We start from the raw sequence: 16476 nt of genomic DNA, 5'->3' as shown, positions 1-16476 counted from the left end.
GTTTTGGGAGCCTGGTGGGGCAAGGGGAAGGAGGAGGTGATTTAAATGGCTCGTAGGAACATTTCCATGTGGCTTTGAGCAGGTCTGAAGGGGTTAAACGGACCCAGCTGGCTAGAAGGGTGTTTAAGAGGTGTTCCAATTCTGTTTTCTCCATTTCTCGACTCAGAGTTTGGTGTATTTATGTGGAAACGCTTGATTTATATGGAAACATTTGCAGTTTGCTTCTTTTAAGCTCAGCTTAAAACCCACCTCCTTAAAGCCCGGATGGATGCCACTGACCGTGGAGGAGGAGGAGGAGGAGGAGGAGGAGGAGGGACGGGAGAGGATGCGGTTCTCGGGCTGAATCCCCAAGGATGCAGCCCGGCTGCCCGGGGAGATGGTCCGGCGGTGGAGGTGGGAAAAGGAGAATTACGGTGTTCAACCCGGGGGGGGGGGCCGGGAAATGGCACCGCAAAAGCTGGGCTGAAATCCGGGCGGTTTAATAGCCGGTCCCGGCGGGGCGGGTGGCCTCGGTGGTCCGGGGCGCGGGGGGGGGGGGGGGGGCTGATGAAGAACCCCTGGGATGTCGGGGGAGCCGCCACCGGCCCGCGTCGGGCGGCCAGGCCGGGCGGTGGGGCGCGGACTACATCTCCCGGCAGGGCCGGCGGCGGAGGAGGCAGCGGCGGGGGCCGGGCCGGGCCGGGCCGGGCCGGGCGGGGCGGGGCGGGCGGGCGCGTCACTCTCCGGCCGCCCCGGCCCGTCCCTCCGCCGGAGCCGGAGCCGGGTGTCTCCTCCCGGGCGGGCGGCTCCCCTCGTTTCCCCCCTCCCCCCCGCTTCCCCGTTTCCCCCCCCCTCCCCCCTTCCCCCCCCACCTCAGCGCGGCGCCCATGAGCCTCCCGGCGGGGGCCTGACACCGCCCGGCACCGCAGCACGGTAAGGCCGGGGGGGGGGGGGGGGGGGGGCGGCGATGACACAGCAGCCGGGGCGGCGGCGACGGCGGGGGGGGGGGGGGGGGGGCACGTCCCGCCTTTTGTCTCCCTCGGAAACAATAATAATAAATGATAAAAAAAACCCGACCCAGCCCCACGCGTGGGTGCGCTCCGGGCTGCGGGCGGCGTGGCTGGCTGGGCCGCCGTGGGGTTGGGTTTTGATTTTGCAGATGAAGCCGGGATTTGGCCTCCCGGCTGGTTTCGGTAACCGCCTTGCATGAGCGGCCTCGTCCCGTGTGGGGTTTGGTTTTTTTTTTTTTTTCCCTTCCCTGACAATTGGTGTGTGGAGGTTGAGCGCACCCCCCTCACCCCCCCCCCCCCCCCCGCCCCGATATTTCCCTCTCCTCGCAAAGGCGAGCGGCGGGAAGGGCGGGCACGGGGGCGACCGAAGTCCGGGGCCCGATTCGGGTACGGCTCTCGGCCTCTGGAAGCTTCCCGGACCGCTTCGTTAGCGGGTGCCTGACGAAGGGCAGGGCTGGCCTCTCCCTCCGTCTCCTCCGGCGAGGACCACCCGCCCCCCCCCCCCCCCAGACAAAAAGGAGAGGGGAAACCCATCGGACGCAAGCGCTCGGCCGGACCCTATAGCAATTAGCGTCGTTCATCGTTATCCCCTTTGCAGCAAAGCTGGCGGTGGTTCGTGCACAGCAAAGCGCCGGGGCGGGAGGATGAGAGCGGTGGCAGCGTGCGCAGGCACAAAGGTACCACCTGGTTTAAGGCTGAGCATCTTTACAGGGGGGGGACGTCCCCGGGTGGGATGTCCGCTGCTGCGTGGTCCGGAGGTGGGAGCATCTCCCACCTCCTGGGAGGTGCTTTCCCCATCCTTGATGCAGGGCTGGGTTTGGCTGTAGCGAGCGAGGACTCACCAGGGGGCTAAATTTTGTTGTTATTTTATTATTATCGGTTTTCTTGCAGAGTCACTCTGGCTGCACGTGGTCTTGGGCACCGTGGGTGACAGTAGGGGACAACAGATGTTAGTGGCAGCAGAGCAACCAGCAGTCGCGGGACATTTTTTGCCGCAGCTGCTCCCAGCAATGCCATACGTCTGGAGGCGCAGTTGCCGGGTATCCCTGGCGTCCCAGTGCCTCAAAACTCAGTCCTTGGAGTTGTTTTTCCATAAAATGATACTAAAGGTTCATCTCCCAGGGCCGTTCCCTGTGTCAGGCTCCTCTGGAAGGGGTCAGACCCCCACCAGTAAGACCCCACATTGGATGAGGTAGCAATCCCATTAGATTGGAAAGGGGCAGGTGCTGTTTCCCAGCATGATGAGGAGGGCTGGAGTGCCCCGGGCCTCTCTGGGGACCTGGTGGCTCCTCTGAAATAGGCTGTTTCCACGTGTCCGTCTGTGCCACCTTCACTCCCGCTCCAGTAATCCGTGCTACTCTTCCTCCACCACTCAGGCAGGTGCAGGATGAAGCTTGAAGTCACGGCCTTGTTAACGGAAACGAAACAGATGGGAGGAAGCAGAAGATACACTGAGCTTCCAGGTTGTTTCTCTCAACCCAAAGATACCAAAATAAGACCAGGTGATTTAACAGTCCCTCCTCTCCGAAATCTAGGAAGGCTTTTTGATGGTGGACCATCCTCTGAGCATCCAGATGCTGGCAGGGGGGTGCCACGTGGGATGGAGAGGGAAGCATCCTGGTCTGCTTATGGCTTATGTGACCCCGACAAGCAAATATTGACACTTTGTCTCCAGTGAGTGGAAAAAAACCATTTTATTGTGTCGATCCACATCATTTTTCCCCGTAAGGACCGTAAAGGCTTTGCTCTGCCCTTGCTGATCGTGAGGTCCGGGAGCAAAACCTTGCGCTGGATTTTAATCCCTTGAGCCTTAAGTGAAATTTGTAGGCTGTGGTTTCCCTGCGTTGTGTGTTGTCTTTCGCAGAGAGATGAGCAGTGTCTGTTTTAGGAAGCTCAGGCTGTGCTTGTATGTAAAGCTCTTTCCCTCTGAGCTCTGTCCAAGCCCTCCTTGCGATGCGGGTGCTGCACTGGAGGGCTCTGCGAATTTAAGGTGTCACGGTTAAAGTGTTGTGGGACTTGTCCAGCTCTTAGGAAGCATTTTTTTAATCATTTATAAGATCTCGGGTTGCTTTTAAAGGAAAGCGGAGGAGCAGCGGTTGGATGGTGAAGGTGACGTGGGAATGCGACTTGTCTCAGGGGAGCTGGAGGGTGAAGCCCAACATCCAGGAGCTCCCCAGCCAACGGGAGACCGGAGAAACCGTTTGTGGCGATGAAGTTCTGCCTTTGCAGGGGGATGTGAGAGAGGAGCGAGCTACCTGAGGTTCTTGGCTGGCTTTGACACCTCTGTTCCCGTAGCTGAGTCAGCCTCGTGCACAAACGGGATGGGAATGGTCTACAGAGGGTTCCTGAGCGCCGTGAAAAATAATGTGCAAAGCATGAAAACATCCTTCATAGTTGTTAGCCCTTGATCCAAACTGTGGAAGGGAAGATGACAAGGTGCTGAGCTTTATCTCCAGATGTCCCTCCTTCAGCACTCTGTCTTGGAAGAGAAAAATACTCTTTTTTTGCTCTCTGAGCGTCCCCACTTCGGGGTGAAGCGCTCCCTTGGGTTCACTCTACTGTGGTCTCCTGGTGAGCACAAATTTTGCTGTGCTGACTCTCCCCTTCCTTCTCATTTTGGGTCTCTCTCTCCTATTTCTCCTTGCAGCTGTCCTTGCTGCTGCTTGGTCTTTTCCCAGCAGGAGTGGTGTGAAATTGCGGTAGTTATCACTGGTTGAGTTTTTGCCTGTAGGTCTCTGCAGAGCAGCAAGAAAACCCTCCTGGACCTCATTTAATTTCATATTCTTGCTGCTCAAGGGAATCTTTGGGGTCCTGTGTATTTGTGAGGAGCTATATCTAAAAGTACGGCAAGACCCTATGGTTTCTGTGGAAGCTGGGGGCAGCAGATGAGCTATTTCAGGAGGTATTTGGGGCACGTTTAGCATATTGCCTGACTATTTCTATTAAAATATGGAGCAAATAAATATTGTTAATGATTTCATTGTTCTTCAGTTTGGCAGAAATATTAAGACATTTACATTACACATGCCATCGTTAAGTTTCAGAGTTAACAGTCTGCTGCTCTGTTTGGGGTAGCTCATGGTCTTCATCAGGTTGGGGAAAGGACAACTGTTCCTGTCTCGAAAATCTGGAAGCGTTGAGGCTTCTGGACAAATAATCTCCGTAAATGCTGGACAAAGCATCCGTAAATGCTTTGGGATGTTCTTGTGAAACTCCTCGGAGAAGGCGCAGTTCTGCTACCTGAGTGTAATTAGCGCATTACTGAGTCATCCGAAATAAAGGGCTAGTGTAGCTAACCAATCATTTTCTGTTTGTTTGAGAGACTGGCTATTTTATTTTTATTTATTTATATATATGAGTGTGCATATATATATATATATATATAGAGTCATTTACAACAAGATGCCTTGCTGGTGATCCTAAGAGAAATATGTTTCCTGCTCAGTTCAGACTGAAATGGGGATGACATTGGATGTTCTCAAAGCTTTTGTGCATTTAACCATCAACTTTCCTGCTGAAAAGAGAGGTTTTGTTTCTCCCACGTCTGCCTTGGGCTGTGCCGTGGTCGGTCTTGGCTTGCTGGACTCTGCATCATCATTGTCGGTCTTCTGAAATGTAGAGGTGCCCCAACAGTGGCCAGGAATGGGGATGGTGTCTCTGTAAATGGATTTGAGATCTTTGCTGGTTTGAGTTAGCTTTTGGAGACTCCTTTGAGGCAGTCCATGGACCTCTGAGGCTTTAGGGACCACAGGTTGACTAGGAGTAGTCTCGTGCTTACTTCAGAAAAGCCATTGCTTCTGTCTCCCCTCCTAGAGAGACAACCCTTGGCCTCCCCTGTCCCCCAGGCACGTAGCAGTCGTGGTACAGGAGAAGAAAAAACTGGTTTCTTAGGTGGTAGGAGAAGCTGCGGTGACACAACTAAACTTCTGCCTCTGCTACCTCTGCAGGACCAAATCCTGCCACGCCTGTCGGCCAGGAGCCTGCCTCAGGAGTATTTCATAACATGCAGCAATTTATCGAGGGCGTCTCCTCTGTGGCCACCAGCACTAGCTCAGCTTCGCCTTCTTCCCCAACATGGTTGCGTCCACCACGCTGCTGGGTGGTGGTGGAAGCCATCTGCATCTCTCAGGTGGCGGGACGGAAAGGGTTATGGGTGGGATGACGTGTCCGTGGTGGGGGTTGTCCCTTGGATGGGGAGCGGAGGTGGGCAGCTGTGTGGTGTGCCCCATCCCTTGGTGTCACGTCATGCCCAGGTGACCTGAGGATGCACGCGGGTGCCCACAAGCTTCTCATTTCTCACCAGCGATTTTAATTGGCCTTAATGCAAAAAAAACTCCAACCAACCTTCCCCCTCCCTCTGGAGCTGGCCTGGCTCACTGGGACTGGTTTGTACAGCCTGCGCTGCCCCGGGAAGGCTTCACCACTGCTGGAGCCTGCCCCACGCCGAAGCAGAAGCTACAGGGAGACACACAGCTGCCACCAGCTTCCCCAGCCACCTGCGACGGGGAACCGTTAACAGGGTTCGTAATTAAATCTGAAAAACGCTTTTGAACTCAGGGAATCCTGGAGGAGCCATCTTGCTTGGCTTGCGTTCACCAGGACCTTGGGAGAAGCTGGTGTTCACAACCAAGCTGTCGCCATCCCTCCGCCGCCGGTTGCGTTGGGTGATAGCTGGCACGGGAGGCAAGCGGCTGGGTTGGCGTGGGAAGGGTGGCACGGGTCTGGGTCTCTGCGGTCAGTTGTGCTGTGCCACGCGACAGGGATGGCACCCAGTCCATCCCCAAGCTAGCGTTGAAAAGGTCTTCTGCAAATAAGTAGGAACGATCCCAAGTGTTTTGCATCGTCTGATTAAATTTCACAAGTCTGCCTATGCAAGCACAATGCTTTTGAGCTAGAACAGAAATGCACTGCAGATATTTCAGGGGTCTCGGCCGTCACAAGCACTGAGCATCTCGTTTGTGAAGCCAGAGCTTTGCCAACTGGCATGGAGCCGGTCGCGGGTGGCACAGCCTTGGGCGAGGTGGGGGCTGGGGCAGCCACTTTGCAGAGCTGGGCTCACCCATGGCCGTGGCTGCGAGCTGCTCCTTCTGCTATGTGGTTCGCGGAGACGTCATTTTAGGGCCACCAGCTTCTGCAGGTGGCTTTGAAGGGTGTTCAGGTCTGCAAAAACACATCTTAGTGTTTGCTAATGGGGGATCTTGCAGGAATAATTGTGGGGTGAATTTTAAAGGATTTTTTTGTCCTGCAGAGAAGTGTGCGCTCTGGTCACCGGCAGGACTATGGTGTAGTCTAGGTCCAACCAAGCCAGCTTGAAGCAGTGGTCTGCAAATGCTGTTTTGCTTTTGGGTGCTGGCATCTCCCTGCATCACCTGGCCAGAAACAAACCCCCTGGGCCAGAGGGCTCCTGGGCGCCGTGTCTGGCTGCAACGAAGCCAGAGGGGATTTTAATAATGCGCCGTGAAAAATACCATCTTGGGTGTCTGGGCAAGAGAGGAAAAGAAAGCAGGAAGGGTTGTGGTTGTGCTGTGGTTGTCAGCTGGAGTTTAATAACAGAGAAATGTTTTATGTTTAAGGTGGTGTTCGCTTTGCATGGTGAGAAGAGATGGGGGTGGATGCCTGCACCCACAGGAGCCATATTCCCTTAGATCAGGGCATATCGATGATCCAAGAAATGCCAAATGGCTTGGAGGCATCTTTGATTACATTTTTCTCTGGCTCGGGAAGCCGGGCTGGCGATCCTAAAGCTTGCAGCAATAATTTTTGCAGCTGGAGGCTTCACAGCAGGACGTGGAGGCTCAGGGTGCTTTTGGAAATGATTTCTTTATTTTTCTTGCCGCGTTCCTATTTCATCATTGCAAGCTGGTAGATGAGTTAGGTGGAGTTTTCAGGGGCCGTGGGGTCTCACCACAATGGCTACGGATGCCGCTAGAGGAGGAGGAGGCCACGGATGCAGATGAAGAGGCTGAAGCGCTGCAGGGGACCAGCTGTGACGAGGTGATGTATGGCTTTCTCCGACGGCTTTTTCCCCTTGTTTTGGGACCGGCAGTTTCTCGCATCCGACGGCAGCTCTGAAATGAAACACAGGCTTCTGGAAAGCTCTTCTGGTGAATGACGAGTTTTCCATCCCTTCCTGCATCCCTGCTCTGTCCATCCCCGTGCCGGCCTGGCACGGGCAGTGGGGTGTTTTTTCCTGCTTCTGCGGATGCTCGGAGCAGCATCGGTGTTGGGCCGGACATCGTATCCCTATGGAGCACTTGGTTGTTGGCAGACCCGCAGCATCCCTCCCTGCCTGGATGCTTTTAATGCAAAGATTCACCCCAGGGTGCTGATCCCTCTCCCTCCCTCCTGGGTTTCGGAGCATCTGTGGAGCACACATTGTCTTTCTCGGAATCGGATCCGAGAAAGGATATTTGCACAGCTTTTTTTTTTTTCCTCTATATTTGCGTTACATGGGGTGGAAGATTTATTTATCGACTGCAAATGGCCACTTTGAAGCGTCTCTAGATTTCTGTGCTTTTTTTTTTTTTTTTTTTAATTAACAGAAATGAGGCTTATGCACTCAGACTGGCTGTCACTTGCTATTCCTCCAAAAGCTTTTTTAACCCGGGGACTAATTTCAGCCAAATTTGACAGAGGAGTGCAGGTCTCAAAGATAAGAACTTACAGGCTGTAAGAAAGAAGGTGGAAGAGGGAAATCCAAATTTCTTCTTGCCTACAAGGAGAGGCTGCAGCAATCGGGAGCTTAAATATCTATCTGGGTGCAAGTGGGTCGGTTAACTCAGAAGTGGCTTTAGTAAGTCACTAAATTTTCTTTACGGAAATAACCCAAATTGTCTTGAATGCGGGGAAGGAGGAGCTGGCTGTAGGGATGCTGCCGGGGAGGATGCGATGGGATGATGCTGGATGACCTTTAAAGGTCCCTTCCAACCCAAACTATTCTACTCTGTGCTGCCGCGCTGTTGTCCCAGGACTTTGTGCTTGACCACCGAGCTTGCAGGGAAGAGCTGGTGGCTGATTTACCTCCAGAGTCTCCTGCCTGTACCGCTATCCCACCGTTCAAAAGGGTTTTCCAGCCTTGAGCTTAGCCTCGCCGTGTACCTGCTGGGATGGATAATTGAGTATTATGCTGTTACTGCTCCTAACAGTGGCATTTCACATGCTGCCACGTAGAGCGTTTGCACCCTGGGGAGTGGATCAAACCTGTCCCCAGAAGCTCGGCCAGGCTCTGCCCGGGCTCGCTGCAGTTTCCTGTTGAGACCGAGGTCACGGCCGGCAGCATCGCCTGGAGGAGATGAGGCTGCAGCACCATCGGCTTTTCGGCACCATCGATGGTCTGTGAACTTGCCTTGGAGCTGGTGCTGCTGTTAAAAGTGATTAGTGGACCCCCAGTTCCCAAGGGAGCCGGGGATGATGCTCTGCCCCTCTCTGCTCCTGACAGCCTTTCCCATTACAGCTGCAGCACGAGGCTGCCTTTTCTGTCCCTTCCCCTTCTGCCGTCACTATCTGCACTTTGATTTATTTTTTTTTTTAAACTGGGGATTCTCTTCCTTTTTTGTCAGCTTGGAGAATGATTTTCCTTACACTCTTCTCTATTTAGGGCTCTGGGGGAGGAAGTGACTCAGCTTTTCCCCTGCTCTGGTTTGCACAGTCATCTCTTGCTGGCTTTGCCAGGGTTTTCCTTGAGCACCTCCGGTTACTCTCACTTCATTCAGCAGGAGCCTGTCGGCCTCCTCATCGCACGTTTCGGTGGGGAAGGGCACGGTGGGGGAGGATGAGCCGTCGGCAGGAGCTTTCCCTGTGCCAGCAGGATAGTAACGCAGCGAGGAGGACACGCTGCCAGACCTGCAGCAGCTCCAGGTCTCCTGCTCTGCTCCCTGTCCGTGAGCATGGGCATCTGTGGAGAGGCAGGCAAGTCCAGCCAAATGAAATTTTGGGGGCTAGCCTAGTCATAGCATAAAAAAATTGATGTAATTTGATGGCACAGACTCACCAGGGAGAGGAGACTTAAGATGACGCCGGTCGTGATAGCGGCACTGCTGAAGGATGCCATGCTCGCACAGGCACTGATGGGAGAGGTCTGTGTGGATGATGGATGGATGGTGATGCTCGCTCCGTGCAGGACTGCTGCCAGCTTGCCTTTCACGGCAGAGCTGAACCGGCTGCTAAATACCGGGGAGGAAGCATCGCTTGCTCTCCGCAGGGCTTTCAGATGCTGCTGCTCAGCGAGGGAGTCACTGAATCGTCTGCCACTCTAAGTGATACCAGGCGTTTGGCGTGCCACGTACTATATTAAAAAAAAAATGCATTCCTTTCAGGTTAATTGTTCTCCTCTTCTGGAAGCCAGCACAGCTGGCTGCAGACTCTGCTTCTTTCTAAAGGGGAGAAGGGAAAATAAAAAGAAGAAGAAACTCCCAAGCCCCCCAGAACCCTTCCTCTCCCCCTCCAAAACCCAGAGACTCAAACCCTGAAAGCAATTTTCATCTGCTCAGGAAATTCCAACATGCGCCACTTATCCCTTTGTTTTATAAGGTTGCTGGAGTGGGAATGATCTTTGTCTCAAATTATTCTTCCCTCAAATTCTATCTTCTCTCAAATTATTACTCTCAGGAGTAATAATTTGTATGTGACGGGATCGTTGCTGGGGAGACCTTACCTCCGCGGCAGAAGTCCTGTGCCTTTGCTGACGGTTGGCTCTCCTGGGTGGTCTCTCGGCTCCTGGGTTGGCTCTGGCTGGGAGCAATGTCACGGGAGCATGTGTTGCGGAAGGTTGGGCGGTGTTTCTCCAGTAGCTTATGGTAATAGGGCTACCGATGCTTCATAACAAGTCCTCGCTCTTGGTCTGCATGGTGCATGCGGCGGAGTTTGATCCCACTTTGACATGGCTGAATTTCAGCGAGTGGTGAATTTTAGGGTTCCACAAGCCTTTGGTAGAACATCGGTAACTCCGGGCATGGCCTTATTGAAGCTCATGTGCTGTGAGCAAGGACTTCTCTGGTGGTCACAAGATTTAAGCTTTTTTTTGTGTATATTAACACCTCGTTTGGCACCAAGGATTGTAGCTATTGATATGGACCTTCATCATGACCCTGTTTTGCCAGGTGCTTGAGAAGAACTGAAAAGTAAGGCCTTTTGGCACGGCGGGTGGTGGTCTCATGTCATGGGATCCGTGCCAGCAGAGCTTTTAGTAGCTTGGTAAAATACTATGTTTGCTCAGCAGGGCGAGACCAAGCTTCTGCAGTGTGACTGGAGCACCTCTAAGGCACCTCCAAGTATGTAGGGGCTACCTGGGAGTCCTCATATTGAACAGCAAATGCAGTTTGCCGGTAGCAAAGGTATCTTGTTGAGTGCCCCAAAACAGAGCCTTGACTAGATGAAGATCTTGGGGCAAGGAGCACAGAGCCCAGGACCCAGAAGTTACATCTGATCTTTACTGGGATCTCTGTTGAATCAGACCATCCAGTTCAGCCAGAAGTTTCTGGAGAAGGTGTGGTAACCTTGCAGGAGGCATGTTTCACCTGCCCCTCGCATTACTTACCTTCTCGAGGAGCTGTTTGCCATGGGAAGTGTGCGGAGGAGGCTCTCTCCGGGCACTGGCAACCATAAATACACAAGGAAAGAGTCTGGTTGGAAAGATGAAGGAGGCACTTTGTAAGGAAGCCATCTCTTTGGTCTGGTAGTCAACAAATATGGTGGTACGCTGATGGGGATGCTGGTGGTTAAGCTGTCTCTAGTAAGTAAATGTAAACTCTGAGAATTTCCAGGTACTTTTACAAGAAACCCCAGAAAATGAAGGCCATTGCTTCTTGTAATACCCATGTCAGATCACACCTCTTCTCCTTCCTTGAGTCTCTTGGCCCTTGCCTTGGGCCAGCCTGTTGCAGCAGGTGGGGCATGGGTGCCTGGGGACATCACGTTGCCTTTTCTGGCCAGTTCTGGCTGCTGTGAGACACTAAAGGCATTAAAGTCAAGTTTTATGGGAAGTGCTTTAACCATGCTTCATGGTGGCTGAAGTTGTGAAAAAACTTGTAATTGAGGAGTTGTGGAAATTTAGCAGCTGAGGTGAGTATTTGTGTGGAGGTGGTCAGGTGTGCTGGGCAGTCTGAAGTTGGTCATCACCTAGAAATGCTTCAGTAACCCAACTTCGGTTTTGCTTGCTTGTGTTCATCTTTTTTTTCTTTTTCTTTCAAGAAATCCAACCAAATCATGAACCTGTCAAAGGCCATTAGTTAACCAGCGTGGTGGTTGTAAAGCATCCGCTGGTGTGACTCTCAGATCTAAGTGGATGTCAAGAGGCGGATCTGTTGGCGAGTCCTCCCCTCCGTCCCTTAATGCTTCCCACCTTTTCCACTTGTCTACAAGCGTTACGCTGTGCTTGACGAGAAGTGGCAGCTAGTAAAGCCTTCCTCTCCTTCTTTCCGCAGGTTAATAAGCCTCAAACTAAAATTTTCCACTTATTTCCTTAATTCTGTCTGTTTATCCACATTATTACAGTGGACATGTCCATTGTGTGCTTCCAGCTTCTCTCTTCTTGGGTCTCTTCCACGTCATCCGGTGACATGAATGAAAAGCGTTGTCCTCGCACCTACGCTCAACTCAGGCCGTATTAGCTCTCTTCTGAGCATCTCTGTCTATTGATTAAAGCATTAGGAGGAATGTCAGCTTGGAAGCAATGGGTTTGATTAGCTGATTATTTTAACAGAAAAGCAGCGAACTTTGATTCAAAGGACATGAGAAACTGTGGCCGCTGTTTTCTAATGTGCTGGAGGGAGGTCGGAATACGTAACCAAGTGAGAGAATCGGTTGGGAAGCTAACGAGGGGAGTTTGCTGGCTGAACATGAGCATCGTGCGTGAGGTCTTCTGCATGACCTAGGAGTATGGAAAAATATTTGTGTATATTTGAGGGGGGGCTGCTGGATTTTGGCTAGTGAGCTCTAGTGACTGCAGGAACTTCATGGTTGTATGAAGCACGTACAGGACAGTTGAGTCTGTAGGATGCTCTTCTTATGTGACGATTGGGTTTAACTGGTATCAATCAATCAGTGAAGTACTTTGAAGGACTTCATGTATCGGTGGACTACTCGGCAGTTGGCTGTTGGGAAAGGCTTGCTGGTATCAACACAGCTTGCTGGAGGGACGGCTGTGTGGTCTGAAAGCGTGAGGCTTCACAAGAGCATCTCATACTGTTGGTTGATGTGTGGGTTGCCCTGAGCTGTCCAGGGAGCTGATGTGGGTTGTAGGGGCACGCAGGAATATTGGTGAGGTGATGACAAAGAAACAGCTTAGAAAAAATTTTGGAGAGACCAGTGAAGGAGTATCTGCCTCCAATGTTAACAAAAGCAAGTGGCTTTTGGAAGGTGAGGGTTTTATTCAAGTCACCATCTGGAGGGAGACCCTAAAGCCCAAGCAATAGGTGACTGGTTTCTGTCTTCTGGAATGGAGGTTGGGCCCCAGTGTTGGACAGCCAAATCGGAGACAGATGATGGCTCTTGCGTGGTACGGATGGGGAGGAAGAGAGAAGGGGGGGGGTCAGGGCAGTGAGCACATCTCCTCTTTGGTCTGCCTTTCCTGTTTGCTTGGTCCGGTGTCAAACATCTGGATGTGAGCTCAGTCCAGCTCCTGCCCTGGGGCTGTAGCTGAGGCTCCTCCTTGAGCCCTGAGGCGGCCAGGACAGGCAGAGCTGATGTCAAACCATCCAGGAAGGAAAGGATGGGTAACAGAAAGCCTCCGGCTCCCTTTTTACAGGGAAAAGTGCATACATACCCTGTACAGCACTTGCTGCATGGGACCATCCTCTTTGCCTCCTGGAGCAGGCAGCTTTGCTCGCTATGAGTGGTCGTCATGTATTTGAGCTTCATGTCAGCCTCTGTTACCTCTCCTAAAGGTCAGCCTGGACTTCCAGGCCACTTGCTGCTGGGAAGAAGTTTCTTTTGGTCTTGATTAGGCTGGAGGCAAGACCTGGTGGCTTGGTCCTGGAAGTCTGGGCTAAGGGAAGGTCTCCCTCGGCGAGATTCTGGAGTTACTCTGGATTGAAGTACGCTCTGGAGGTCCTCTGGTCCAGCCCTCTGCTCAGCACAGGGCCAGCTTCTACGTCAAACCTGCCTGCTCAGGGCCTCATCCAGCTGAGTCTTGGCACTGTTTCCAAGGATGGAGACCGCACACCCCCTTGGGTCACCTGTTGGGTGCTGAGCCATGCTCACAGTGAAGGTATTTTCTAATATCCCATCGGAGTTTCCCATACTGCAGCTACTGATCCTCAGACCTTGAGGTGAGCAGCTGCCGTGGTTTGCTGCTGGAGAAGGCTTTCTGCTACCGGTCTTTTCCAAGCCCTTGGCGTATCGCTGTTGGGTTGCTCAGCTCCTCGGGGACATCACCACTTTCTAGCAAGGCAGCAGCGCGCGTGTGCCTGTGTGCGCTGAGAAGGCTTATCGCCAACTGACCTAATTATTATAATCTCGCTCTTCCCTAGATAGTGCAGGTTTCCTTGGCTCTCAGGAGGCTTCCCTGGTTTCTCCAAGCTGCTGTTTGATTTCTCATCTGTCTTTTAATAGTATTATTTGTTCACTCAGGCTAGGTAAAGCCAGAGAATAAGGTTTGTAGCCAGATACAGTGCAATACTTGTGAACTACCTTTCCTGCTCCGATGGCCGTCCTGCTGGGTTGGGTGGCCCCAGCCTGCCAGACCTTCCAGGCAGCCCCCCTGCACGCGTTTGCTTGCAGCCCTGCTCTTCATCGCGACTCCCTCCTCTTCCCCCTGCCCCCTCGTGCATCCTCTTTACTGCAGAAGTCCTCTGGCTGCCGAACTTAATGGGTGAAAACTGTTCATTGCCACTTTCTGCCCTGCTCATGGATGCAGGGTTGTTGCCTATCCCATTTTTTTTTTGTTGCCTGTCCCTTTTTTTTGTTGCTGTTCTTCCCTATCCCATTTTTTCTTCCTTCCGCCAAGACCCCTCCTGCTGCCCTGCCCTCCCCGCTGCGGATGCTGCCTTCCCTACCTGCCCCCTTTCCTTTCCATAAGGGGTTTGTTTGGGTACAGGTATAGTTAGGCCAGTTACCTTTTAAAGGTGCCAAATTCTTTTTTTCAGCAAGGCAGGGATTTGCAGCACGTTAACAGGATTTAACAGCTACTTCAGCAGAAATAAAATAAAGCCCAGGAGAGAAAAAAGAACAAAACCAACCCAACAACAAAACATTCCCTCCACTCATAAACTTAATTTTCTTCCTGAAAATTGAAGTTGGGAATTATCCCTGTGCTATCTGAAAGCTTAGTCCCCATCGGGCAGAGAATAACCCGATATAACTTGGTGCCTCCTTGCAGGGACAGGGCTTACCGCTAAGCTCCCCGGTTAAACCATGGGATCAGCAGAGGTTAGCAGCACCGCAGGGGCTTGGTGGCAGAGGGTTTGAAAAAACAACAAGTCAGCAGCATTATCCTGAAAACCTGTTGTTGTGGGTTTTTGTTTGGTTTTTTTTATCCCCTTGTCATGTACAGAATCCAGTTTGACCTGAAAGGGAGCGGTAGAGGATGCAGCGGGGCATCATCCGAGCATCAGCGAGGCTTTATCTGCATTGGGGTTTCTGCAGCCCCGGGTGTTATCTTGTGCAATGCCTGATAGTCTCCGGAGAGTAAATATTTTCTCCTGGGGCAGAGCAGCCCGTGGAAGAGCTGGGAACAAGCCGAAACAGAGGCGTTGCTGGGAGGATAAAGCCCGAAAGGGCTGGCAGCGGGCTTGTGCCTCCTGTCGCACCTTGCCTGCAGCATTGGGGCTGCAGCGGTTCCCCCTCTCTTTGGGGGGATGTAGGTGTCCCATTTTCCTTATTTCCCACTTCTTAAAAAAAAAAAAAAAAAAAAAGAGAGAGAGATGTGCACTTTCCTGAGGTTCCTACGAGTTTCCAATATATATGTGAATTATGTCTTCTGTCCTGGAGCACTGCTGCATCCTTTGGGTGGGTACGCCAAATTACCCTTAGGTATTCTGAATACTCCTAAATATCAGCCCACAGAACAAATAGTGGATGGTGACTGTATTTTTTTTCAGTTAATTGGCCTGTAGCAATATCATGGTAGTAAGGATAGTTGTGGGGGATAAGAGGATTTTTAGCTGGGGTCAATGAGAATAGATATTTTTATTTCGTTAAAACAGGAAACAAAAAAATGTCAGGTCAAAGAGGCTTTATTCAATCCAAAATGAAATCTGTTTTTAAGTATTTTACACCGTAATGGAGAGCTGTGGAAATTTAGTGTACGTCACCGTGAAATAAAAGTAAAAATCCTGTGTTTAAAAATAACAAACCCTAAAAAAAACCCCGAAAGAACTTTTTCCAGCATCTTATTCCCAGTGTTTTGGCTGCAGTGACTTGACCAAAACTATTTAAAATTCACCAAGCCAAAGCTGGGCTGCTCGCAAACAAGTGTTTGTTGGTTGGTTTTTTTTAATTGTTATTATTTGACGGGTTCAGCCTTTTGCTTCTGCAAAAGGGGATTCAGTTCCTCGGGTGAAGGCAGGTAGGGGAGGTATGTGACCCTTGTCCCACACCGGAGGAGGGGACGCGTGGGACTTGAGTGCCAGATGTCACCTCCAGTTCCTGGTGCTGGAAGGCTTCTTCTGGACGTTGTTGGACGTGTGGGGATGCTCACCAGCAGCAGGGTGTCGCCGGGGACCGGGGCGTTCCTCAGCAAGCACAGAGGTTCTTCAAGCTCCCTCTGGGAGAGAAAAACCCCGAAGAAAACTCTAGTGGGAGTGGGGAAAGCCTGCCCCAAGCCCCGGCATTTTGTGGTTATGTTAGCAGTGGTTGCACCTTCCTCTGAAGTCTCCAACTGCTTGCAATAACTCAGGGCTAGGTGCAGAGTTTTTCTTCATCATTCGTGTTGTATAATTTATTCCAGAAGTGCCTTTTCCAGGCCCTTGTTAAGCTCAGCTACTTAATTGGTGGGTCATAAAGATCCCTCAGATACCCTCGTCTGACCTGCACCGTACAGGCATCCAAGAGCCGGCAACGATGGGCTTCCACCTGCACGGCCCTTTAGTGTGAGATACCATCTGGGTATATAGCGTTACACAGTCTCTTAATTAATCGAATTCTCCCTTACCTCTTTTCTTTTTTTTTCCAAAGCTAAATAGTTTGGGCTCTTTATTTGTGTCTCTGAGGTCAAAGGTATGTGAATAGCAGGCATCCTGCTGTGATGTTTCTGCTGAAACTGCTGATGCTGCTCCCCTTTGCTGCAATTACAGTCCTCCCCCCATGTTCTCGTTATGATTAACTTCGGGGCTGTTAATCCCTTGGGTGTAAACAGAGGTTGGCTGGTGCAGGGAGGCGCAGGAGGGGACTTTCTCAGATGCTGACGTGGCCTGGCACGAGCTCCTTTGGTCCCTGCGGCCATATTCAGTGGGGCTGCCACATGGTGGAGGTCATCACGGGAAGACCTTAATGAGAAACTTGAAGGACCCTTCGACAAAAGAACAAAAAATAGTGTAAAACTCGTTCGTGG

The 16476-nt window shown here is 51.9% G+C and overlaps 1 protein-coding gene across 4 annotated transcripts in view; it reads left to right on the top strand.

Annotated features, from left to right (window-relative positions):
- Positions 1-334: 334 nt before the first annotated feature.
- The window catches only part of LOC143171847 (CBP80/20-dependent translation initiation factor-like), a 149755-nt gene continuing 133613 nt past the window's right edge, over positions 335-16476 (top strand). The window contains exons 1-2 of one of the 4 annotated variants that reach the window (XM_076360936.1): positions 875-912; positions 1588-1666. In XM_076360936.1, coding sequence (XP_076217051.1) covers positions 1634-1666 — 33 coding nt within the window. In that variant the 5' untranslated portion in view covers positions 875-912; positions 1588-1633. Of the gene's footprint in view, positions 394-854; positions 913-1587; positions 1667-16476 lie in introns of those variants that run through there. The other 3 variants (XM_076360938.1, XM_076360940.1, XM_076360939.1) reach the window with 3 other exon arrangements.

This window comes from Aptenodytes patagonicus, chromosome W, assembly GCF_965638725.1.
Source record: "Aptenodytes patagonicus chromosome W, bAptPat1.pri.cur, whole genome shotgun sequence".
In the NCBI taxonomy this organism is placed as follows: Eukaryota; Metazoa; Chordata; class Aves; order Sphenisciformes; family Spheniscidae; genus Aptenodytes; species Aptenodytes patagonicus.
This window is presented reverse-complemented; position numbering and strand designations above follow the sequence as displayed.